At 40.2% G+C, this 26,637-nt stretch overlaps 1 pseudogene and 1 gene segment (V, D, J or C); both read right to left on the bottom strand.

Annotated features, from left to right (window-relative positions):
• Positions 1 to 12,682: 12,682 nt before the first annotated feature.
• Positions 12,683 to 13,222, bottom strand: LOC133067370 (T cell receptor delta variable 1-like; annotated as a pseudogene).
• An 11,043-nt stretch (positions 13,223 to 24,265) lies between these two features.
• LOC133067002 (T cell receptor delta variable 1-like) lies at positions 24,266 to 24,925 on the bottom strand. The segment is given in 2 exon segments: positions 24,266 to 24,585; positions 24,813 to 24,925. Coding segments are annotated over 2 exon segments (369 nt in total).
• Between the last annotated feature and the right edge of the window lie 1,712 nt (positions 24,926 to 26,637).

Raw genomic sequence — 26,637 nt, 5'->3', positions numbered from 1 at the left:
TCAGCACAAACCTTTACTTTGTCTATTTTTCTTTCACTGGTAATTAAGTTACACTGAGTCTGAAAAAAGGGCTCCCCTGATAACTTAGTTGGTAAAGAATCTGCCTGCAATGCAGGAGACCCTGCTTCAGTTCAAGCCTGAAAGAGGACTTTGCAAAAGCAGTTATTAGTAAAGATTTGAGCTGAGGGGTACTGAAGAACAAACAAGTTGACATTCATTGATGATTATTCAACAGAATAATTTTGCAATCCCATCGAAAGTAGGATTTGTTTTTTAACTTTTTATTGGAGTATAGTTGATTTACAATATTGTGTTACAGCAAAAAGAAATGTCCATGGACAGAGGAATGGATAAACATGTGGTACATATGTACAATGAAATTATTGTTGCTCTTTAGTTGCTAAGTCCTGTTGAACTCTGTGACCCCATGGACTCTGGTCCATTAGACTCCTTTGTTCATGGCATTTCTCAAGCAAAAATATTGGAGTGGGGTGCCATTTCCTCTCCAGGAGCTAACCTGACCCAGGAATCGATCCCACGTCTCCTGCTTGGCAAGCAGATTCTTTACCACAGAGCTACCAGGAAAAACCCACAATGAAAGCACTCAGCCATGAAAAAGAACAAAATAATGCCATCTGCAGCAACATGAACAGACCTATAATAAGATGTAGTATAAGCTATGGACCCTTCTTGTAATCTACTTACTTACTAGTTATTCATTTAGCCTATGCTTACATTTCTCCATCCAAAATCTAAATACTCTATTTAAAAACTCACAGACTTTTGTCCTTGGAGAAAGGCAGTCTTATTAAAAAATTTTAATGAATTTTTTTTTCTGGGTTTTAGAGTGCTAAAATACAAATGATAACTTGATACCTCAGCTTTATATGCACTCTTTTTTATGCATCGCTCTATGAAATTTTGTCACAGGTGTAGGTTTTTGTTCCACCGCTAAAATCATGATACAGAATTGTTCCATCTCTCTAAACATAACCATTTTCGTGCCCTCCCCATCCCTGTGACTGGTGATGACCCCTAGCAGATACTGATCTTTTATCTCTATATTTTGTCTTTATGAGAATTCTATATAAGTAAACTCATATATTATGTATACAATCATAAAAATATGTTAAGTGTAGTCATCTACCATGTAGTCTTCTGAAACTAACTTTTTTTTCACTCAGCCTTGAGATCCATCTGGGCTATTGTGTGTATCAATATTCTGTTTCTTTTAATCACAACAGACTGTCTCTAACTTAAGATGAATCAACTTAGGATTTTTGACTTTCTGGTGTGGAGAAAGCTATGTATGCATCCCCTAGAAACCATACTTTGAACTTTGATCTTTCCCCATGCTAGCAGCATGCCATATTACATCCTCTGATGGTTCTTGGCAGCAACAGTGAGCTGAGCGCTCAGTCAGTCCCAGGAACAGGAGGGTAAACTATTGATACACTTACAACCATTCTGTACCCATACAACCATTATGTTTTTCACTTTCAGTATCATACCTTTAAGGTAGGCCAGGCGAAGCTCTGACTCACAGTAGGTTAAGTATATTAAATGCATTTTCCACTTACTGGTATTTTCAACTTAAAATGGTTTATTGAAACTTAACCCTATTGCAAGTTGAAATATATCTATAAATTATCTTTTACTGTATGGATGTTCAGTTCAGCTCAATCACTCAGTCATGTCTGACTCTTTGTGACCCCATGGACGGCAGCATGCCAGGCTTTCCTGTCCATCACCAACTCCTGGGACTTACTCAAACTCACGTCCATCGAGTCGGTGATGCCATCCAACCATCTCATCCTCTGTCATCCCCTTCTCCTGCCTTCAATGTCTCCCAGCATCAGGGTCTTTTCCAATGAGTCAACTCTTCGCATCAGGTGGCCAACGTATTGGAGCTTCAGTTTCAGCATCAGTCCTTCCAATGAATATTCAGGACTGATTTCCTTTAGGACTGACTGGTTTGATCTCCTTGCAGTCCAAGGGTCTCTCAAGAGTCTTCTCCAACACCAAAGTTCAAAAGTATCAATCCTTCAATGATCAGCTTTCTTTATAGTCCAAATCTCACGTCCATACATGACCACTGGAAAAACCATAGCTTAGACTAGACGGACTTTTGTTGGCAAAGTAATGTCTCTGCTTTTTAGTGTGCTGTATAGGTTGGTCATAGCTTTTCTTCCAAGGAGCAAGTGTCTTTTAATTTCATGGCTGCAGTCACCATCTGCAGTGATTTGGAGCCCAAGAAAATAAAGTCTGTCACTGTTTCCACTATTTCCCCATCTATTTGCCATGAAGTGATGGGACTGGATGCCATGATATTAGTTTTCTGAATGTTGAGCTTTAAGCCAACTTTTTCATTCTCCTCTTTCACTTTCATCAAGAGGCTCTTTAGCTCTTCTTCACTTTCTGCCATAAGGGTGGTGTCATCTGCATATCTGAGGTTATTGATATTTCTCCCAACAATCTTGATTACAGTTTGTGCTTCATCCAGCCTGGCATTTCACATGAAGTACTCTGCATATAAGTTAAATAAACAGGGTGACAATAGACAGCCTTGATGTACTCCTTTCCCAATTTAAACCAGTCCATGTCCAGTTCTAACTGTTGCTTCTTGACCTGCATACAGGTTTCTCAGGAGGAAGGTAAGGTGGTCTGGTATTCCCATCTTTCAGAATTTCCCACAGTTTATTGTGATCCACACAGTCAAAGGCCTCGGCATAGTCAATAAAGCAGAAGTAGATGTTTTTCTGGGACTCTCTTTCTTTTTCAATGTTTCAGCTGATGTTGGCAATTTGATCTCTGGTTCCTCTGCCTTTTCTAAATCCAGCCTGAACATCTGGAAGTTCACAGTTCATGTACTGTTGAGGCCTGGCTTGGAGACTTTTGAGCGTTACTTTGCTAGCATGTGAGATAAATGCAATTGTGCGGTAGTTTGAATGTTCTTCAGCATTGTCTTTCTTCACGATTGGAATGACAACTGACCTTTTCCAGTCCTGTGGCCAATGCTGAGTTTTCCAAATTTGCTGGCATATTGAGTGCAGCACTTTCATAGCATCATCTTTTAGGATTTGAATTAGCTTTCTGGAATTTCATCACCTCCACTGACTTTGTCCGTAACAATGCTTTCTAAGGACCATTTGACTTCGCATTCCAGGATGTCTGGCTCTAGATGAGTAATCACACCATCATGGTTGTCTGGGTCATGAAGCTCTTTTTTGTATAGTTTTTCTATGCATTCTTGCCACCTCTTCTTAACATCTTCTGCTTCTGTTAGATCCATACCATTTCTGTCCTTTATTGTGCCCATCTTTCCATGAAATGTCCCCTTGTTATCTCTCATTTTCTTGATGAGATCTCTAGTCTTTCCCATTCTATTGTTTTCCTCTATTTCTTTGCATTGATCACTGAGGAGGGCTTTCTTATCTCTCCTTACTATTCCTTGGAACTCTGTAGGAAGCCCAGGGACCAGTAAAATGACTATCAATAGTTTATTCAGATTGTTAAAATGAAAATACTGGTATTTCTCAATTTTTAGAGGATGCAAACTGCACCTTTTCCCTGTTAGCTGAAACATAATTGTTTATACCACGTGAATGGCAAGTTGTCACTTTCTCAAAAAAATGTTAAAAACACCTTGTTTTGTGAATAGCCATTGTAGTTTCAGAAACTACGCTATAATAGAGGTGTCCCTGTAGATACAAAAATGAATTACAAAGATATATAAAGACAACACTCTTTATGATAGCACAGCAATAGAAGCAATTATTTATTAATGGAAAGGCAATTAATGACAGAATGTCTCAGAGTACCACATGGGCATTGTAAAAACTGATCTGGACCACTTCCCAGGTGGCACAGTGGTAAATAATCTGCCTGCAGTGCAGGAGACAAAAAAGACCAGGTTTGATCCCTGGGCCAGGATGATCCCATGGAGGAGGAAATGGCAACCCACTCCAGTATTCTTGCCAAAAAATTCCTTGGACAGAGGAGCCTGGCAGGCTACAGTTCTTGAGGCTGCACATAAAACAAGCCTGTGGAACAGGAGAGTTATTTATATTTTTCTCACTTTCAGATTGAGACCAACACACTGGAACCAACATATTGACACAAGAAAGAACCATGACAAATTGTTAATGGTTCTCACTTGATTTCTGTGCTACAATTGGGACTCTTAGTAGCCATATAATTCTTCCCAGCTACATCAACTAATGAGGCACTTCTTCCTTGTCCTTTTTTTCTTTTCTTTATGCATCTTCTCCCCTTCTCCTTCCCTTCATTTTCTCCATCTCTTACTGCTCTCTGACTCTCCTTCTAAATGACTCTAGATTTGCTCTTGTGACTGCTCCCCCACTGTGTCCTCCCTTCTTCCCACCAGAGATACTGCACAGGTGCAGCCCCGTCTGTCCCCGTGTGCCCCTCTCAGGACACAGTAGTACACAGCGGTGTCTCTCAGGGTGACCTGGGGCAGGGCCAAGGTGCTGGACTTTCTGTCTGAAGCTATGGTCAGAGAGGCCAGGCTTTTGTTCACTGTGCTTCATACTGCATGAATGACATACTGTGGACTCTGATTGGGATTTTGCCGATACCAATGTACATATACTCATTTCTACCAATGGTAGAGTGGTTACAAGGCAGGTTTACATCCTCTCCTTCAGCACAATCCATGAAGCTGGGCTGAGTGGTCTTAGCATCACACACATTCCCTGGGGGATTAAGAAATCAAATTAGTTCCAGAGCACAAATAAGTGCAATTCTATGGATCAGGGATATAACCTTCCTGTAACTGTCTAGCCCTAACCCCTACTCCTGTGTTTCTATTTATGTCCTGCAAAAATATTATTGGTGTTCATTATTGGACTGCAAGGAGATCAAACCAGTTATCCTAAAGGAAATGAACCCTAAATATTCATTGGAAGGACTGATGCTGAAACTGAAGCCCCAATAATTTGTACACCTGATGAGAAGAGCTGACTCATTGAAAAATACCTTGATGCTGGGAAAAATTGAAGGCAAAAGGAGAAGGGGGCGGTAGAGGATGAGATGGTTAAACAGCATTACTGTCTCAATGGACATGAATTTGAGCATATTCCAAGAAATTATAGAGGACAGAGGAGCCTGGCATACTGCCGTCATTTGTTGGTAAAAAGTTGGATACAACTTAGTGACTGAACAACAACAAAATTGTAGAGACCAAAGATACATGTCAAGAATCAGAGATCCATAGGCTTTGTTCCGTGGGTCCTTGGCTCAATAAAGCAAGAGATTTCCTACAACCTGCTTGCTGCTAAAGACTCTTCTGGAATCATGTCCATGGTTTAATCTGTCATGTAGAAATTTGTATTCCCTAGCAAATCCACAGATGGTTCTCAGTCCCATCACCGTGATGGTGATTACAGCACAGGGAAGGGAGTGGAGAGTAAGTGACTCTTTGTGGCCTTTGCCCTCAAGTCATCCTTTATAGACACAGAACACTTACTCAAGGTCAGAAACACGGCTACTCCAGTCACCAGCCTCATACTTCAAGGACAAGCTAGGATCATGGGCTCAGAGTTCAGATTGTGTCTGATCCTTGGCTCAAGGAGGTTCCAGAGTACAGAGGCTACAGCTGTTAGTAGAAACTTACAACCAGTGCAGACATCGCTGTGTTGTTGCCAGGACCTTCTCAGCCAATGATCAAGCAATCCCTCATCTAGGTCTTCCTCCCCTATTTTGGTCATGTCCTCAAAAGATGGTGAAACATCCCCAGCTCACAGTGCAATCATCTCTGAAGTTTAATGTCTGCCTCGGGAAAAGGAATACCAATCACAATGATGTGTCTATGCACAACCATTGGTCTATCATTTGTTTCTTAAGAAATTGGCTGATGCTCCATGAAGCTTGCAGAGCATAATATTTAATCCAGAAAAATGTACTGAGCTCTGTGTTGTAAGATAATGAAAATTTCCATCCACATTCCAGAAAATGTATGAGAGATTCAAAAGTAGGCAGTGATTTGCTCTGGGAGATGGAAAAATTAATAACATTGAGACTAAAAGCTACACAGCTGGAAATCAGAGCTCTTGTAAGTGTTCTTGGAATCATGCAACTATTGCCATCTAGGTAGACATTTTTCATACATCTGTTCTTATTCACATATATCTATTGACATAGATGGTGTTCACCTCATCCTCCTTGAACAGTGGTCCATAATCCTCGTGTTCCCTATGCCGATGTTTGTGGGTGTTGTGCAGCAAGGATGCTAAGGCAGAGGGATAGACAGAAAGAAACGCAAAGTAGGTGGGGGTGGGTGGAGGTGGATGTGACTGGTATAAAAAGTCAGAGGAGGGAAAAAAGGGTATAAGGAATAGAAAAGGGAAGAGATAATCAGAGCAGGGAAATGGGAAAGCAGTGTTAGGGAGGAAGATGGAAAGGGCTTAGGCCTTTGGGCTAAGATCCCCTGAATCCTTCATCACACACATTCAACAAGGGATAAAAAGCTCAAGTTGTCTAAAGAAGATGAAAGCATGTCATTTTTCCTTTTTTTGGCGCATCAATGGAAAACAAATTTCCCTCCTTTTCTCCCAGAAAGAAACACTGTTTTCAGATGAATCAGCCCCCTCCTGTGACTGAATAGAAGAACTGCAGAACTAAACCCACACCAAAAGTCAGCAAGCAACTTTTTGAAAAGCTCCTCAGATTTGAAGGTAAATGGGCTTCCCAAGTGGTGAGAGGGGTAAAGAACTCACCTGCCAATGCAGGAGACTTAAGAGACCCATGTTCAAGCCTTGGGTCAGGAAGATCCCCTAAAGAAGGGCATAGCAACCCACTTCAGTATTCTTGCCTGGAGAATCCACTGGACAGAGGAGCCTGCGGGCTACAGGCCATGACTCGCAGAGCTAGACACGATTGAAGCAACTTGCCACACAGCACACACACCTTCCTTGTCACACCTCTGTGCTCATCCGGATTTCCTTGGTCCTAAATGCCTCTCAGAAGGTTTTAATTATCCTTGACTGCTTTCAGTTCATTCAGTTCAGTTGCTCAGTCATGTCCAACTCTTTGCAACCCCATGAACCGCAGGATACCAGGTCTCTGCAGTCATACGATTCTCATTTGTTGATCACTTTTTCATTTGTCTCTAATATTCTTATATTTAAAATTTACTTCAAAGCCCATGTAATTCAATATTTATAAGAGAGTTTGATACACAGTAGGCACTCAAGAATTGCATGGTTTCTGAGTGAGCTGATGAATCATTATTCATGAATTTGATGATAAATTACGTTAAACAACTGTTTAAGTCATTCTGAAAACAATCTTTCAATTTTATGGGATGCATGCCAAATAAAAGACTCTGATAGTGTAAACAAAAGGTTATTATTGTGAACAATGAATAATAGACTATAAACAATAGATCTAAGTCTAGCATGGAGGAAAATTATACTGAAGACTTAGGAGTAAATGTTACTACTGTAACATTAAATGAACATCATGCTTTGTTCATTTAACAAATATTCAAATACTCACTGGAAACGTTGTTATTGTTCAGTCTCTAAGTCATGTCTGACTCTTTGTGACCCCATGAACTGCAGCACACCACAATTTCTTGTCCTCCTCTATCTCCAAGAGTTTGTTCAAGCCCATGTCCATTGTGTGGATGCTGCCATCCAATCACCCCCTTCTCCTCCTGCCCTCAAGCTTTCCCAGCATCAGGGTCTTTTCTAATGATTCAGCTCTTCACATCGGGTGGCCAAAGTATTGGAACTTCAGCTTCAGCATCAGTCTTTCTGATGAATATTCTGGATTGATTTCCTTTAGGATTGACTGGTTTGATCTCTTTGCTGTCCAAGAAACTCTCAAAGGTCTTCTGCAGCACCACAATTAGAAAGCCTCAATTCTTCAGCACTCAGCCTTCTTTAGGGTCTAACTCTCACATCAGTATGACTACTGGAAAACCATAGCTTCAACTCTGTGGAACTTTGTTGGCAAAGTGATGTCTCTGCTTTTTAATATGTTGTCTAGGTTTTGTCATAGCTTTCCTTCCAAGGAGCAAATGTCTTTTAATATCATGGCTGCAATCATCTTCTGCAGTGATATTGGAGCCCAAGAAAATAAAATCTCTCACTGCTTCCACTTTTCCCCATCTATTTGCATTAAGTGTTGGGACCCCAGATGCCATGATCTTAGTTTTTTGAATGTTGAGTTTGTCACTGTCCTCCTTCACTCTCATCAAGAGCCTCTTTAGTTACTCTTCTCTTTCTGCCATTAGAGTGGTATCATCTGCATATTTGAGGTTGTTGGTATTTCTCCTGGCAATCTTGATTCTAGCTTGTGATTCATCCAACCCAGCATTTCACATGACGTACTCTGCATATAATTTAAATAAGCAAGGTGACAGTATACAGCCTTGAAGTATTCCTTTCCCAGTTTTGAATCAGTTTGTTGTTCCATGTCTGGTTCTAACTGTTGCTTCTTGACCTGCATACAGGTTTCTCAGGAGGCAGGTAAGGTGGTCTGGTATTCCTATCTATTTAAGAATTTTCCAGTTTGTTTTGATCCACACAGTCAAAGGCTTTAGCATAGTCAATGAAGCAGAAGTAGATGTTTTCTGGAATTCCCTTGCTTTTTCTATGATCCAGTGAATGGTCTAGTGGTTTTCCCTACTTTCTTCTGCTTAAGCCTGAATTTTGCAATAATGAGCTCATGATCTGAGCCACAGTCAACTCCATATCTTGTTTTTGCTCACTGTGTAGTTTCTCCATCTTTGGCTGCAAAGAATATAATCAATTTGATTTCTGTGTTAACCCTCTGGTGATATTCGTGTGTAGGGTGGGCTCTTGTGTTGTTGGAAGAGGGTGTCTCTATGACCAGTTTGTTTTCCTGGCATACTCTATTACTCCTTGTCCTGCTTCATTTTGTGCTCTAAGGCCAAACTTGCCTGTTACTCCAGGTATCTCTGGACTTCCTATTTTTGCATTCCAATCCCCTATGATGAAAAGGACATCTTTTTTTGGTGGTATTTCTAGAAGGTCTTGTAGATCTTCATAGAACAGTTCTTCAAAGATCCCTTTAGGTTACAGTTTAAACCCATCGTGTCACCATCACTGAGACATCCAGTCACCCTGTTCTGGGTCAAGTGCTTCCTCATACCCAAATCTTCTCCAAGGATCCCTCTAAATGGTACATTCAGGATGACAATAAAAGTTGAAGATGCTTTTCACAGTTAGGAAAGTTGTGTCTCATTTCTCAAAGATTAAAAAAATTGGAGCAGTAAAATCTGTCTCATAGGGTTTTGATATTTAAATTAGATAATGAATTGGAAATGCCTGACATGTGGTGCCTGACATATTGAGTAAGCTCAATAAATACAAACTTTCTATATTCTACTAAAACCTCCTTTCCATTAATGTCCGAGTCTGTGACCTGATTTTTCAACTCCACATCAGTTCAGTAATTGATGCTTCTAGGAAATTTATTTAATCACTTGTTTTCCTGGAGATAGTCTTTATTTTTCCTTATCCTTTTGGTGTGATGGCCAGCTAGCTACATTGATACACTCAGGGTGCTGAAAAGACACAGATGGAACATGTGAGGTTTGACTTTGATTTCCATAAAAATAGTGAAATCAAGGACAACTTGCATATTTACTAACTATTGGATATAATATTTCTGAATTGGATCTCCAAGATTTTGCTATTCTTATTAATGACTACTAATAAGTCGTTCTTATTAATGACTAAGAAGTGACTATTTTCACTTCTTTTTGCTTTATGAGCTTTTAATATATTCTGCAGTTGATTCCTTTTTCAGTAAAGTGTATTGCATATATAGTCTTCCAGACTGGCACTGGTTTTCCACTCTCTTAGCAGTGTTTTTTTTTTTTTTAACAAAAAAGACAATTTAAAAATATGCTTTCATGCTCATTAGAAGCTTCCTTGAAAGTTTTCTTGTTTTCTTTAAAGACTTTACAAATGTTTTCCTTTTATGACTGCTATTGCTTGTGATGAGAAGACAAGTATCGTTCTTAATGATGTATCCCAGAATACAACATATCAATTTCCCCTGCCTATTAGCACAATTTTTTTCCCACTAAAATAGACCCATGAATTTGTCTTCAAGACCTTGCAAGCTTCAGCCAAAACCACAGCGGTCAACTTACAGAACTTCGTATTCATCTTTATGACTTTCCACATAGCATTGCTCCTGAATAAGGAGCTTGTTTTATAGGAAGTCAAGTACAACAGTGAGTAGAGGTTCTTGCTATGCTAAAGAGGTTATGGAATGGGTAATGGATGAGGTAGTTATAAATACCAGTTACAACCATGTGGTCATTTGCAGTAACAAAACCTAGAATATTTATGACATTATTTTCATTTTATATGAATATATTTATGTATACATTAGCCATTTTAAGCTTCTCTCTCCTCTTCGCCTGCTTCTGGTAACAGAAAATGTGCTGCTACATGTTAATCTTATATCTCATTGTATCTCTGTAGCAAAGATACAGGGTCAATTGGAAAGTGTGATTCAGCTAGAAGAGGAAAGAACGTCACCCTTAAATAGATAAATGAACTTGGTATTCTCTTTGAAGGAGAGAGCTTGTTTTGGCTGAATAAAGAATAATTGCATCATATTAACAGGAAGCATAGTTTTCCTGTGGTCCTTATTCAAAGTTGTGGTGTTCAAAGAGGTAATGAATGCTTAGTTAACAAGGAGGGAAGTTAACTAGTTAAGCTATTTTGGTGGATTGGTACTGTCTCAACTTAATCTATTTCCCAGAATTTGCTTCTCTGTATTGTTCTTGGTTATGGTTGGCCATGAAAGAGATTTGTGTAAGATTTGAAAGGTACTTGTGATGAAGCATCCCATCACTTCATGGGAAATAGATGGGGAAACAATGGAAGCAGTGTCAGATTTTAGTTATTTGGGCTCCAAAATCACTGCAGATGGTGATTGCAGCCATGAAATTAAAAGACCCTTACTCCTTGGAAGGAAAGTTATGACCAACCTAGATAGCATATTAAAAAGCAGAGACATTACTTTGCCAGCAAAGGTCCATCTAGTCAGGGCTATGGTTTTTCCAGTGGTCATGTATGGATGTGAGAGTTGCACTGTGAAGAAAGCTGAGCACTGAAAAAATGGATGCTTTTGAACTGTGGTGTTGGAAAAGACTCTTGAGAGTCCCTTGGACTGCAAGGAGATCCAACCAGTCCATACTAAAGGAGATCTGTCCTGGGTGTTCATTGGAAGGACTGATGCTGAAGCTGAAACTCCAATATTTTGGCCACCTGATGCTAAGAGTTGACTCATTGGAAAAGACCCTGATGCTGGGAGGGATTGCGGGCAGGAGGAGAAGGGGACGACAGAGGATGAGATGGCTGGATGGCATCACCGACTTGATGGTCATGAGTTTGAGTAAACTCCGGGAGTAGGTGATGGACAGGGAGGCCTGGCATGCTGCGCTTCATGGGGTCTCAAAGAGTCGGACACGACTGAGCGACTGAACTGAACTGAACTGTGATGTAGTAGTCATGTTTCTAGGTTCTGCTGGTTGGTTCAGGGATACAGAGCCTATGGCAACTCATAATGTTGCTGCTGGTCTGGTAGTTCCACTTACTGTTGACTCACAACTCCTCGACCTCCCACCAGCTCTCTTACTCATGTTCTCTTTGTCTTTGACCAAGTAAGCATGTAGCATGATGGCATACTTCTGAAGTTCGCCCAGTACTGTGAGCCTGAAGGAGGTAAGAGAGAGACAGGTTTTAGAGTGTCTTGTGGGTCCCATTGTCCTCATGTACATGTCAGTTTGTCCATGCTTTTTCCAGTTTGTCCATAGTCTGTCCACAGTTAGTCCAGTTGCCACATCCAACTTTCCTTCATAAATGGTACTTTAGTTGACTTACAGTGATCTCAAACTCAAACCAAATACAAATATAATAACTTTTATAGACTCTTCCACCAGCTCTAGCCCCTGCCTGTGAATAATCCTTATAACTAATCTCTTATCCTACATCACTGGTGGTTCTCCTCTGAATATGCTCTGACACGATGTCTAAGAGGAAAGGACTGTATGATAAGTTGCTTCAGTCGTGTCTGACTCTTTGCAACCCCATGGACTGTAGCCCACCAACTTCCTCTGTCCAAGGGATTCTCCAGGCAAGAATATTGGAGTGGGCCGTGCCCTCCTCCAAGGGATCTTCCCAAACCAGGGATCAAATCTGTGTCTCTTATGTCTCCTGCATTGGCAAGTGAGTTCTTTACCCCTAGAGCCTGGGAAGCCCTAAAAGGAAAAGACTAAGGAAATGATTTACATGATGATTTTAGACTCTAGACCCAGATCTGTGATGTGAGGATCTTTAGGTGAAACTACCATTTTATATCACTGTGGAGCAAGTCTTCAAATTTAGACAACTTTGCACACATTTTGTATGGTTGATTTAAAGTCAAAAATTCAAGAGGAGAATGTTATCAGGAGAGAGTTACTCTGGACACCTGCTTCCATATGTCATGGATGGAAATTTTATTTAGAATTAAATCCTCTGATGCAGACCACAGACGAAGCAACCACAGGATTATCATTTCTTGTCTAGGATCTACAGGTGTGTATCTCAGGTGTGGTCCTGCAGCAGAGGGGCTCTCTCTTATTAAGCTCTGGGGTTTTTGTTAGGCTTTTCCTATTACCTCGAGCACTGTGAGTTCACAGAGAGCACAGAAGTACTGCAGAATCTTCCAGTTGTAAGGTTGAAATGGTGAGGCTGGAGGATATTTAAGTGATCTCTGAAAATTTATAGAGTGGCGGCCATCCCTTGTAAGGAAAATCATCTTTCCACTAGGAGGCGGCTTATACCAAAACATGTTGTAACTCCTCCAACTTGTTTCACACTGACAGTTCATGGTGACTGCCTCTCCAATCTGAGTGAATATGTCTGGTTGATCTTGAATAACTTTCTGGGCTACACCAGATCCTGTGGAAAAAATCAGAAAACAGAGATGAAGCAGTGAATAAAATAGTGTAGGAATTAGGTTCATTTCAGATCACCCTCCCCAAAAACCAAACTGAAAGCATAAGATGCTTGCTAATTCCAACCCTCCTTTCCTCCCCAAGTCCCTGTGAGGCACCACGTGCCTGTGTGCAGTCCTTTCACCCTGAACACTCACACCCATGTTTGGAAGCATCCCTACCAGAGAAGGTGAAGGCCAGAAACACCCAGAGCAGACTGGAGAGCAGCATGAGGCACGGATTCCCCTGCACAAATGTGCTCAGTTCTGCCTCAAGCTTAGAGTTCAGTGTTTTTGTGCACCTGGCAGCACATATACATAATACCTCAGTTCTTGTGTGACTCCTTCAAACAGGAAGTGGTGTTTGTCATATTCATATGTCATGTGGTCTGTGTACAGATGAGAAAAAATGTCTGACTCACCACAAACTTTTACTTTGTCTATTTTTCTTTCACTGGCAATTAAGTTAGGCTGATCCTGAAAGGGGGCATTGAAAAAGCAGTTAGTAATAAAGGTTTGAGCTGAGGGAATTGAGGAACACACTAGGTGTCATTCACTGATACATATTCAGGACAATTATTTTCCCATACCATTTAAAACACCATTTGCTTTTTGGTTTTAAACTTTTTATTAGTGTATAGGCAAAATGTTCATCTGAGGAGGCCTTACAAATAACTGAGAAAAGAAGAGAAAAGAAAAGCAAAGGAGAAAAGGAGGGATATACCCACTTGAATGCAGAATTCCAAAAAATAGCAAGGAGAGATAAGAAGGTCCTCCTCAGTGATCAGTGAAAAGAAATAGGGGAAAACAATAGAATGGGAAAGGCTAGATATCTCTTCAACAAAATTAGAGATATCAAGAGAACATTTCATGCAAAGATGAGCACAATAAAGGACAGAAATGGTATGGACCTAAGAGAAGCAGAAGATATTAAAAAGAGGTAGCAAGAATACATAGAGAAGCTATACAAAAAAGATCTTCATGATGCAGAAAACCACGATGGTGTGATCACTCACCTAGAGCCAGACATCCGGGAATGCAAAGTCAAGTGAGCCTTAAGAAGTGTCACTACAAACAAAGCCAGTGGAGGTGATGGAATTCCAGTTGAGCTATTTCAAATCCTAAAAGATGATGCTGGGAAAGTACTGCACTCAATATGTCAGCAAATTTGGAAATCTCAGCAGTGGCCATAGGACTGGAAAAGGTCAGTTCTCATTCCAATCCCAAAGAAAGGCAATGCCAAAGAATGTTCAAACTACAGCACAATTGCATTCATCTACATGCTAGCAAAGTAATCCTCAGAATTCTCCAAGCCAAGCTTCAACAATATGTGAACCGTGAACTTTCAGATGTTCAAGTTGGATTTAGAAAAGGCAGAGGAGCCAAAGATCAAATTGCCAACATAAGCTGAAACATCGAAAAAGAAAGAGAGTTCCAGAAAAGCATCTACTTCTGCTTTATTGACTATGCCAAAGCCTTTGACTGTGTGGATCACAACAGACTGTGGGAAATTTGAGATGGGAATATCAGGCCACCTGACCTTCCTCCTGAGAAGTCTGTATGCAGGTTAAGAAGCAACAGTTAGAACTGGACATGAAACTGGACATGGACTGGTTCAAATCGGGAAAGGAGTACATCAAGGCTGTCTATTGTCACCCTGCTTATTTAACTTATATGCAGAGTACATCATGTGAAATGCCGGGCTGGATGAAGCCACAGAATCAGTAATGAGGCTGGCAAAGTGCTCCTCTCCATTTATTCTGATCAGGTATCCTCAGAGGAAAGTTCTGCAGCCTAGGTCTGTGGAATATTCTGCTTCAGGTATGGATTTTGCATCTTTTTGCCCAGCCAATCAGAGATGAGACCACATACATGTGCTAGAAATACACCATTTCTGCCCTAGAATCCACTTCCTGTGGTTCAAAATGAGGAATCAAAAACTGCTTTCTTGAGACCAGCTTCACAAACATTGTGGATAACTCTTAAGAGCTCACAATGCAAAGAAAGCTGACTACCTTTCAGAATTGGGTTACCTTGGGATGGACTGCTGTTATTCAACTTGAGAGAGATTGGGATTGCAAATGTGACAGGAAACACACTTTGGTTAGGAACCTTTTACATAAAATTTCAATAAAATTGATAAACTTTCAAATCACCAATTTATAAAGGTGCACAAATGCTATGTGTTAAATTATCTTTGTGCACACTATTCTAATAGAAAATATATATAATAGAGATATTATTTCCAACTTACAAACAAGAAAACTAAAGCTGAAAGAGATCAAGTAACTAACTTGAGATCACACATATGGCAGGTAGCATAGTAAGAATCACAATATATATCTATTTGGCTAAGTAGTCTATTCCCTGGGATTCCCCAGTGGCTCAGATGGTAAAGAGTCTCCCTGTAATGCGGGAGACCCTGGTTCGATCCCTGGGTCAGGAAGATCCCCTGGAGAAGGAGATGGCAACCCACTCCAGTATGCTTGCCTGGAAAATCCCATGGACAGAGGAGCCTGGAAGACTACAATCCATGGGTCACAAAGAGTCAGACACGACTGAGTGTCTTCCCTTTCACTTTCAACTAGTCTATAGTGTTTGGAATTTGCCATGTGACCTACATTTGTGATACTCAGTAAATGTGTAAGTGTTAGCAAAGTTATGTTCTAAAAATACTGGGAACCTACTTTGTGGTTATCCTTCCTAATAGCCCCCAAATGAGAAGTAACCAAATGTGCAACATCTGGTGAGTGGATAAACAAAATGTAATTAATTTGTCAATGAATTTCTATTCATCAATAAATATGAGTGAAATACTAATGTATACTACAAGATAAATCTTTTTTTCTAAAAAATTATGTTAAGGAAAAAATAGCAAAACACAAAATTACATATTGAAAGTTCCCATGTATATGAAATATTCATAAAAGGAACTTATAAAGCTGTAAATTAGATCAAAGGTTGCCGGGGGGCAAACATGGAAATAAAGGACAACTATAATTGGGGATGCAAGATAATTTACTAATAATTATTAAACTGGGAATTCAAAATGGAAGAATTTTAGGGAATGTCACTTATACCTCAATAGAGTTGCTTAAAAATAAATAAGAATTTTGTCCTGTCTTACTTGTGTCACAGTACAGGAAGAATGTTAGTTTAATTCAACATGTAGGTATTTATTTAAACAGTGATTTTGTCCACAATTTCCCTAGGACCTCTAAAAGTTATAAAAGCAACATTGTCTGTGAGCTCAAAATGTAGTTGAAAAAATAAAACATGTCTAGGGAAAATTTGCAAGTACAAGATAGTATTAATAGAAACTGTTCAGAATCTAAATCTGCTTCTTGGAATCTGGTACTGCATACTCACTACAAATCTTCTTTCCAGAGAACAATTGAAATAAGCAAAGTAAACAGTATGGTTGTTGTTCAGTAGTTAAGTCGGCTATTTGTGACCCCAAGGACTGCAGCATGCGAGTGTCCTCTGTCCTCCACTATGCCCTGGAGTTTGCCCAAATTCATGTCTATTGAGTCAATGATGCTATCTAACCACCTCATCTCATCTCACCTAAACAGTATGGGACAGGTGCTAAAAATCAGAGCAGTGCCTTCCACCAGCTTAGTCGCTCAGTCATGTATGACTCTTTTCAACCCCATGGACTGTAACCCACCAGGTTCCTCTGTCCATGGGAATTCTTCAGGCAAGTATACAGGAGAGGCTTGCCATGCCCTCCAAGGGATCTTCTCAACCCAGAGCTCGAACCCAGGTATCCTGCACTGCAGGCGGATTCTTTACGATCTGAGCCACCAGGGAAGCCCATGAATACTCAAATTTAAATCATGTTCTGAAAAGAGAAACAGGATTGGAAGGTTTCTCAATGGCTAACCTCTGGCTTCCCTTCCCAAGAAAAGAAACGCAGCTACAGTTAATAAAGGAATATCTGAAAAGTCTCATTAACATCTCCTATTTAGAAGTGTAAATGTATGTTTGGGGAGGGGATGCTAGACAAACAGCAGTGTAGTATAGTGTTAGTTGCTCAATTGTGTCTGACTCTTTGCAATCCCACTGACTCTAGCCCACCAGGCTCTGTCCATGGGATTCTCGGGGCAAGAATACCAGAGTGGGTTACCATGCCCTCCTCCGGGAGATCTTGCAGACCCAGAGACTGAACCCATACCTCTTATATCTCCTTCATTGACAGGCAGGTTCTTTACCACTAGCACCACTTGGGAAGCCCTGACAAACAGAAGTCACTACAAATCAATTTCCTTTTTCTTTTCTCCAGATCACAGCAATCAGCCCACTTGAGGATAAGATCATAAGAACATGACCATACCATTAAGAAAGCTCATTTGCTATGGAGCTTATTTCTGATGAGACGACTAATTCTTTGATAAATTTACCCACATACTGGAGGGGCTGTGTCCAAACCAGGAAGTATAGGCCTCCAACAGCAGGAAGCATTCCTTCAACTAATGTCACAGAATCCTGAAATCTAAAACTATCATAATTATCTGAAATAGAGGCCAAGTCAATTGACCACTAGGTAAATTAAATAAATCTTCCTGAAGTGGCATGCAGGGTAGAAATGTTGGCAAATATAGATAAATTAAAATGAGTCCCATTTAATCTTTTACTTTAGAGTTTGAATACTGTGGACTCTTAGAAATATTTTTATCGTTTGCACTAAAATGCAGTGTTTATCACAGGGCACCAAGCAAGTAGCCCATGCAGCCAGGACTCAAAAGTCTAGAATTCCCGGATGGCTTTGAGGAAAATGTTTTAAAGATAAGGTGAGGGAAGGGAGTTGTGGGGTGTGTGATCAGCTTGTGGACATTCTTCTGGTTCGTTGGTGGTGAGGTAATCAGGAGTCAACACAATCAACCTTTTGTTTCCAACCAGTCTGAGTACTGGGGCTTCGTTAGTAGCTGGGATGGTAAAGCAGCCACTTGCAATGCAGGAGACCCAGGTTTGATACCTGGGTCAGGAAGATCTCTGGGAGAAGAAAATGACAACCCACTCCAGTATTCTTGCCTGGAGAATTCCATGGAGAGAGGAACCTGCTGACTACAGTCCATGGGGTTGAAAGGAGTCCAACACAACTGAGCAACTAACACACATAGTCTGAGATCTAGTGTTCGTGAGCACATCCAGTTAACTTCTTCCACTTGGTAGGGGTTTCAGGTTCTACAAAACAGCTCAAAGGACTTGGCTCAGAATGTTACACACAGTCCTTGAGGGGGATCTGAAGGTCCTTGAATTTGTTTAATGGTTAAACTATTGGCAAAGACTCTTGAGAGTCCGTTGGACAGCAAGGAGATCAAACCAGTCAAACTTAAAGGAAATCAGTCCGGCATATTCATTGGAGGACTGATGCTGAAGTTGAAGCTCTAACACTTTGGCCCCTTATATGAAGAACTGACTCATTGGGAAAAACCCTGATGCTGGGAAAGATTGAAGGCAGGAGGAGAAGGGGGTGACAGAGGATGAGGTGGTTGGATGGCTTCCCCGACTCGATGGACATGAGTTTGAGCAAGCTCTGGGAGTTGGTGATGGACAGGAAGCCTGGCGTGCTGAAGACACGACTCCATGACTGAACTGAACTGAAAGTATTATTGTTTTGTCTTGTTTGATTGTTTTCCTCTCTTTCTTCATTTTCTCACTTCTCTGATTAAATTTATACTTTGGAACTTGGGGAAGGTCTAGGAGCTAAAGTTTTTCTACACACAGGAGGCAGACAGAGGACATTGCAGGGGCAGATGGAGTGGTCTGCTCCAGGAAGGCCCCATAAGGTCCTGCTCAATTACTTATAGATAGATAGATAGTCTCCTGTGTGTGCTGTGTATTGTTCAGGAATGCAGGATGTAACAGTGAAGAGCAATAAAAAAAAAAAAGAAAAAAAGGCCTATAGTGCAGTAGAAGGAGAAAAAATTAAACAGCATTGTTTTTTTAAAAATTAGACAATTTTAAGTAGTGATAAGCACTTTAAAGACATTACAAAACTGTGTTAAGATAGAGAGTGACTCTTGAGATGAGGAAAGGCATCAGCTCTAAGTAGGGTGTGGAGGGAGGGCTCCATTCTGACACTTACTCTGCAACACCAGGCTAGTCATTGAAACTCTCTCATGTTCAATTTTATTTCTGTAAGTAGCCAGTATCTTTCTGCTGGACACTGGGCTTAGCATTGGCCTTCATTATTCCACTCACTTCTTATAAGAACCCTGCATGGTAAATTCTATCAATAACCACAGTGCAGACATGAGGAAATGGAAGCAAAAAAATTCTTGTCAGAAAGCCAAGGTCACACAACTAATGAATGCTAAATCTAGAAATACAACTTAAATCTTCGGTTTTAAGTACTTTGCTCCACTGTCTTCCTAAAGTAGGGTAGACACAACTTTGAGGGGTTCCAGTAAGAATTGCAAACACACATGCAAATCACCTAGTGCAACACCTTCTCTGTCACAGGCTCTCAACCAGCTGTGGAAATGTACAAAACCTTGGAGGACAGGAAGCCACAGTAAGAAATTCGACTAGTCTATCTGCAAGATAAAACTCAATATTTTTTGAGGTCTGTTTAGCAGTTTACACAGAAGATTTCGTGTATTATCATAAATATCAGTGGTCCTTTATGTTTCTTACTGTTAATGGGAAATCAGTTCCCATTAACTGATATTAACCACCTTAAATATAAAGTATTATATTGAGACAATGGGTAGCATCATATAACATGGAAAGAGTATACCAAGCTGTATTTGCTACTACAGTCTATTAGTATTTTCATAATTGACTTTGGCTCCCACTTCTCAGGATATTTCTACACTACAAGAAAAGACAAGCAGTAAATGCAATGTGACCTAATAGATAAAAATCTCCCATCTTGTGCAACAGTTCCAAACTTTCTATTCATGCAGACCATAATCATCTCATGTGTTTGTCTCTCATTTGGAATCAATCACTTTCACATCTGTCTGGCAAAAGCAAAAAAAAAAAAAGAAAAAAGAAAAAAAAACAGCCAGTTTTTTTGAATCCTCTCTCTCTTGAATTCTGCATTGCAAAGTTTGTGGTTCAACTTTGGCAGCTGCTATTGTGATTAGGCTTCCCCATAATTTAATCCATGATCACTGGAGGGGAGCAGGGAAGCCAGAGAAAGCCTCACAAAATGTTTGAGCAGGACACCAGGTGGCAGTATGTCAGCTTTCATTCTTGCTGCATCCAGTGTGCTAGAGTCAGATTCTCAAGAAGGAAAAACAGATTTAGACAAAGGATTCACAAAGGTGTGATATCTGAGTTGAAACATGAAGGGATTCAGAGGTGCATCATGTTCATATTTGGGAGGATAGCATCACTGGCTCAGTGGTAAAGAATCCACCTTCCAATGGATTCAATCCCGGGGTCTGGAAGACCCCCTAAAGAAGGAAATGTCTACCCACTCCAGTATTCTTGTCTGGGAAACCCCATGAACAGAGGATGAGTCACACATGACTTAGGGACTAAACAACAGCAAAGGGTCACAGGAGAGAGGGAAAAACAAGGGGCACAGGTCTTGATTGGGAAACAAGCTTGGGGTGTTTAAGGAATGAAATCTCATTGTAGCCCTTGTTTTTCCCAGCACCCTGTTACTTAAGAAACTTACTAAAGCATCCGGCACTGTCAACTAGTTAGTGGATGCTTTGCTCATTTACTGATCCTGGGACAGTTGAATCTATGTTTGGGCATTTTCTTTCTTAGTTCCCTTTAGCATCCAGTTTAAAGCAGTAATGTCTCCACCACTGAGACATCCAGCCACCCAGTTCTGGGGCCAAGTGATTCTCCATAGTCCAGACCTTGCTTCTAAGCAGCCCTCTAAAATGCAACACACTAGCTGATAATACAAGGTAGAGAAGCTTTTCACAATTAGAAAAGATAGGACTCATTTCCAAAGTATTTTATTTTAAAGGAAACAATAAATCCTATCTCTTACGGTTTTGATATTTAAATTAGATAATGAATCTGAAAGGCAAACACAGTGCCTGACATTGAGTAAAGCTCAGTAAATATACCAACTTTCTTTTTTCCAGTAAATCCTACCTCTCCTTCAATGTTCAGGTCTGTGACTTGTTACTGTTTGTTCTTTTCTCCACATCGGTTCAATGATGGAAGCTTCTAGAAAATTTGCTTAATCACTTATTTTCCTGGAGGCAGTCATTATTTCTCCCTATTTCCTGGAGTCATATTCTCTTAGCCACATTGATGCTCAGAGTACTGAAAGGACCAAGATGGTATGCCTAGGTAAAGTATTATTTTCATTTCCCTAATTAATAATAATATTAAGGTCTTTATATATGCATTAGCTTTCAGTTATCTTATTTCTGAGTTGGATCTCCAAGATTTTGTCATTCTTTACTATCTGTTTTCTTAATGATTTAAAGGAACTTCTAACATATTCTGCATTTGAGTCCTTTTTCAGAAATATGCACTGCAAATACTGTTTATCAGTCTGTGCTTTGACTTTCAAAACTCTTAGTGGTGATTTATAACAAACACGATTTAAAAATATATTTTCATGTTCATAAGAAACTGGCTTGGATATTTAGTTTGTTTTCTTTAAACTCTATAAATGTTTCTTTCTTTCTTTCTTTCTTTTTTTTTTTTTTTTTACCTTGGTGGCTTCTATTGCTTCTGATGTGATGTTATCAGCTCAGTTCAGTTGCTCCAGTCATGTACTACTCTTTGCAACCCCATGGACTGCAGCACACCAGGCCTTCCTGTCCCTCACCAACTCCTGGAGCTTGCTCTAACTTAAGTTCATCGAGTCAGTGATGCCATCCAACCATCTTATCCTCTGTATTCTCCTTCTCCTGCCTTCAATCTTTCTCAACATCAGAGTCTATTCCAATGAGTCAGTTCTTCGAATCAGGTGGCCAAAGTATTGGTTTCAGCTTCAGCATCAGTCCTTCCAATGAATATTCAGGACTGATTCCCTTTAGAATTGACTAGTTGGATCTCCTTACAGTCCAAGGGACTCTCAAGAGTCTTCTCCAACACCGCAATTCAAAAGCATCAGTTATTCTACGCTCAGCTTTATGGTCCAACTCTCACATACATACACAACTACTGGAAAAACCATAGCTTTAACTACATGGACCTTTGTTGGTAAAATAATGTCTCTGCTGTCTAGCTTTGTCATAGCTCTTCTTCCAAAGAGCAAACATCTTTTAATCATTCTTAATGATGTTTCCCAGAATACAATGTCTTGCAAACATCTGTCACAACCAGAGTGGTGGACTTGCAGAATTCCTTATTCAAATTTATGGCTTTCCTCATAGCATTGCTCCTGAATAAGGAGATTGCTTTATAGGAAGTCAAGTGTAGCAGTGAGTGGAAGTGCTTGCTATGAGCAAATAGGTTATAGGATGGGTAATGGAAGAGGTCATTATAAATACAAGCTATAATCATATGGTCATTTGCAAGAATGAGAACAATAATACTTATAAAAATTTGTTTTTCATTTTTATATGAATATATTTATGTATTATATTAACCAATTTTTAACTCCCCCCTCTCATTTTCCTGCATTTAGTAACATAAGGAAGGTTTGTTAACGTAACTCAATCTTATATCTTATTTTATCTCAGTAGTGAAGATACAGGATTCAGTGGGAGAGTGTGGCTAGCTAGAAGATAAAATAACACCACCTACAAATGGATAAATGAACTTGCTCTAATCTTTGAAGGATAAGGTTAGAAGGTTTTGGATTGAATGAGGAATTACTGCATCATAATAGCAAGAAGTGTGGTGCTGGAGAAGACTTTTGAGAGTCCCTTGGGCTGCAAGGAGATCAAAGTAGTCAATCCCAAAGGAAATCAACCCTGAATATTCATTGGAAGGACTGATGCTGAAGCTGAAACTCCAATACTTTAGCCACTTGTTGAGAAGAGCCAACTCATTGGAAAAGACAGATCCTGATGCTGGGAAAGATTGAAGGCAAAAGAAGAGGGCAGCAGAAGATGAGACGGTTGTATGGTACCAGCAAATAAATGGACATGAATTTGAGCAAACTCTGGGAGGTAGTGGAAGATAGAGGAGGCTGGTGAGCTGCAGTCCATGGAATCACAAACAGTCAGACACGACTTAGTGACTGAACAGCAACAACAACATGAGCAAGAAGCATGGCTTTCCAATCATCCTTATTCAAAAGTGGTTAAAAGAGTACAGATGGATGACAAGTTGACAAAGAGGGTACTGTAGCAGCTTTGATCTATCTTGACTAACTGGAAACATCTTTCCCAGAATGTGCTTCCCATATTGTTCGGACTTAGGGTTGGCCACCGAAGGAACTTGTCTAACATTTGGAAGGTTGTTGTGATGAAGCAGCCACAGTTTTTATATTTGGCGGGTTGGTGCAGGGCTCCAGGGACTATGGTTAATTATACATGTTGCTGCTGATCTGATAGCTCATCTTATTGTTGACTCACAACTCCTTCACTTCCAACCAAATCTCCTCATCTTCTCTTTGTCTTGGGCCAAGTATGTATGTAGCATGATGCCAAATGACACCTACTTCTCCTAAGGTCACCCACTACTCTGAAACTGAGGGAGGTGAGACATAGACAAGTTTTAGTGTGTCTTTGTGGGCTCCATTATCTTCATGGTACTAGGATGTCACTTGAGTCACAGTTCGTCCATGCTTCAGTCTCTATCCAACGTTCTTCTACAAATATTACTCCAACTGACGAACACTAAATTCAGTCTCAATACCAGATACTGAGATAACAGCTTCGTATACACTCTTTCACCAGACCTAGCAATTGCCTGAATTCTGATCTTTATTACTAATCTCTTATTCGACACCACTAGTGGTTTTGCTTCTCTGATTGTACCTTAAGGGACAAAAGTCTAAGAAGAAAGGGCTAAAGAAATGATTTTCATGATGATTCATGATAACTATACCCAGGTTTGTGACGTGAGTGTATTTTAGGGAAACTGTCACCTTAAATTATTATGGCGCAACTTTACAGCTTTAGACAATTTTACACATCTTCTGTATGATTGACTTAAAGTCAAGAATTCAAGAGGAGAACATATTAGTTGACAGTCACTCTGGACACCTGCTTCCAAGTGACATCAAAGAAGCTTTTATTTAGAATTAAGTCCTCTGATCCAGACTACAGATGAAGCAACCTCAGGGTTACCATTTCTTGTCTGGGCTCTGCAGGTGTGCCTTTCAGCTGGGGTCCTGCAGCAGGGGGGCTCTCGTTTATTTAGTTCTGGGGTTTTTGTTCAGCCTTTCCTATTACTTCAAGCACTGTGAGTCCCGGAGAGCACAGAAGTACTTTGCAGAATCTTCCAGCTCTAAGGCTGAAATGGTGAGGTTGATGGACTTATGAGCTTTCTGGAAATTTACAGAATAGCGGCCGTCCCTTGCATCCCCATCATCTGAATGCTGACGAATAAGGTAAGTCATCTGTCCACTGGGAAGCTGCTTGTACCAAAAAATGTAGTAGTAGAACATGTCCCAACGTGTTTCATACCGACAGTTCAGGGTGACTGTCTTCCCCACTTCACTGAGTCTGTGTGGTTGGTCTTGAGTAACACTCTGGGCCACACCAGATCCTGTGGGAAAAAAAACAACAACCAGAAAACAGAGCTGAAATAGTGAACAAAATAATGTAGAAATTATGCTAATTTTGGACCCAAATATTTACAAACCAAACTGAAATCCTAAGATGCTTGCTTTTCTCCAATCCTCCTTTCCTCCCCAAGTCCCTGTGAAGTAACACATGTCTGTGTGCAGTCCTTTCACCCTGAACACTCACATCCATGCTTGGAAGCATCCCTACCAGAGAAGGTGAAGGCCAGGAACACCCAGAGCAGACTGGAGAGCGGCATGATGCATGAATTCCCCAGCACAAGTGTGTCTAATTCTGCCTCGAGCTAAGATTTCAGGGTCTGTAAGTGCCTGGCAACACATTTACACAGTACCTGGTTCCTATGTGGCTCCTCCCCTAGACGGGAAGTGCCATTTGTCATGTTCCTAGACCAGCTGGTCTGTGCTCAGGAGGAAAAAAGTTTGGCTCACCACAAACTTTTACTTTGTCTACTCGTGTTTTGCTGGTCATTAAATTTGGCAGATCCTGGAAAAGGGCTTGAAAAAAGCAATTAATATTAAAGATTTGAACTGAGGGGAACTAAAGATTAAACAAGTTGACATACACTGGTAATTATTCAGTAAAATTATTTGCCATCCTATTTAAGATATAATTTTGGATAGCCTATGAAACTTTCTTGAAATCTACTGATTGGTCATTCATTTAGCCTATACTTACTTTTCTCCATCCAGAATCTACTGACTGTTTTCAAACATTCATGATCTTAGGCCTTCTGGGAGAAAAGCAATCTTATCCAAAATAATCATTGTATCTCTTTTGTTTTTTCACTGAGTTCCAGGGCTCTACTTAGATTTTTCAATAAATAAAATTACTATGACATGAAATGATTTTAGAAAATCAGCCCATCTGAATTTCAGAGCCTATTCAGTGGTTTATATTTAAATGAAATTATAACCAGAATAAAATATTATTCTTTTGAAATCTGATATTGATTTCATATCTATCAAGAAATTGATATTAATACAATTTTACCAAAATATCATAGCCTTATACATCAATTTTGACATACACTCTTAGGTTTTCATACATCACTCTAAGAAATTTTATCACATGTATAAGTTCTTGTACCACCACTGAAATCATGACACAAAATTGTTTCATCTCTCTAAAGAAATCCTCTTTGAATACCTTCCCTATCCCTGCAACTCTTTATAACCCTGCTAACTACTCATCTCCTTTTCATCTTTATGTTTTGTGCCTTTGAGAATGTTGTTTAAGCAAAATCACACTATGTAAGCATCATAATAATCATATACCATATGTAATCATATACCATGTAGCCTCTGAGAGTGACTATTTATTCATCCAGCATAACATCCTGAGATCCATCTAGGCTATTGTTTAGTCTCTAAGTCCTGTCTGACTCTTTTGTGACCCCATGGACTGTAGCCCACCAGGCTCCTCTGTCTACGGAATTTTCCAGGCATGAATACTGGAGAGAGTTGCCTTTTCCTTCTCCAGGGGATTTCTTGACCCAGAGATCAAACCCACGTCTCCCGCTTGGCAGACGGATTTTTACCACTGAGCCACCAGGGAAGCCCCATCTAGGCTATTGCATGTATCAGTAGTCTGTTTCTTTTAATCACTACAGACTGTTACCATCTTAGGATGTTCTGACTCTGAATTTCTTTACCTTACAGTGGCAAGACAGTGATGAACTTTCAGTAGAAAGTAGAAACCATACTTTGAATTTTTAAATATGATCTTCCCCCATGCTAGCAACATGTGGTATAACATTCCCTGGTGATTCTGGGCAGCAGCAGTGAGCTGAGCTCCTGGCCAGCCCTGAGATCAGGAGGGTAAACAACAGACACACTTACATTCACTGTGTGCTCATACAACCATTCTATTTTTTACTTTTAGTGTGTGTGTTAGGTTCCTGCAGTTGTGTCCGACTCTGAGATGGTATGGACGGGAGCCTACCAGGCTCTTCTGTCCACGGGAGTCTCCGGGCAAGAGTACTGGAGTGTGGTGCTGTGCCCTCCTCCAGGGGATC

This window comes from Dama dama, chromosome 12 (genome assembly GCF_033118175.1).
Source record: "Dama dama isolate Ldn47 chromosome 12, ASM3311817v1, whole genome shotgun sequence".
NCBI lineage: Eukaryota > Metazoa > Chordata > Mammalia > Artiodactyla > Cervidae > Dama > Dama dama.
This window is presented reverse-complemented; position numbering and strand designations above follow the sequence as displayed.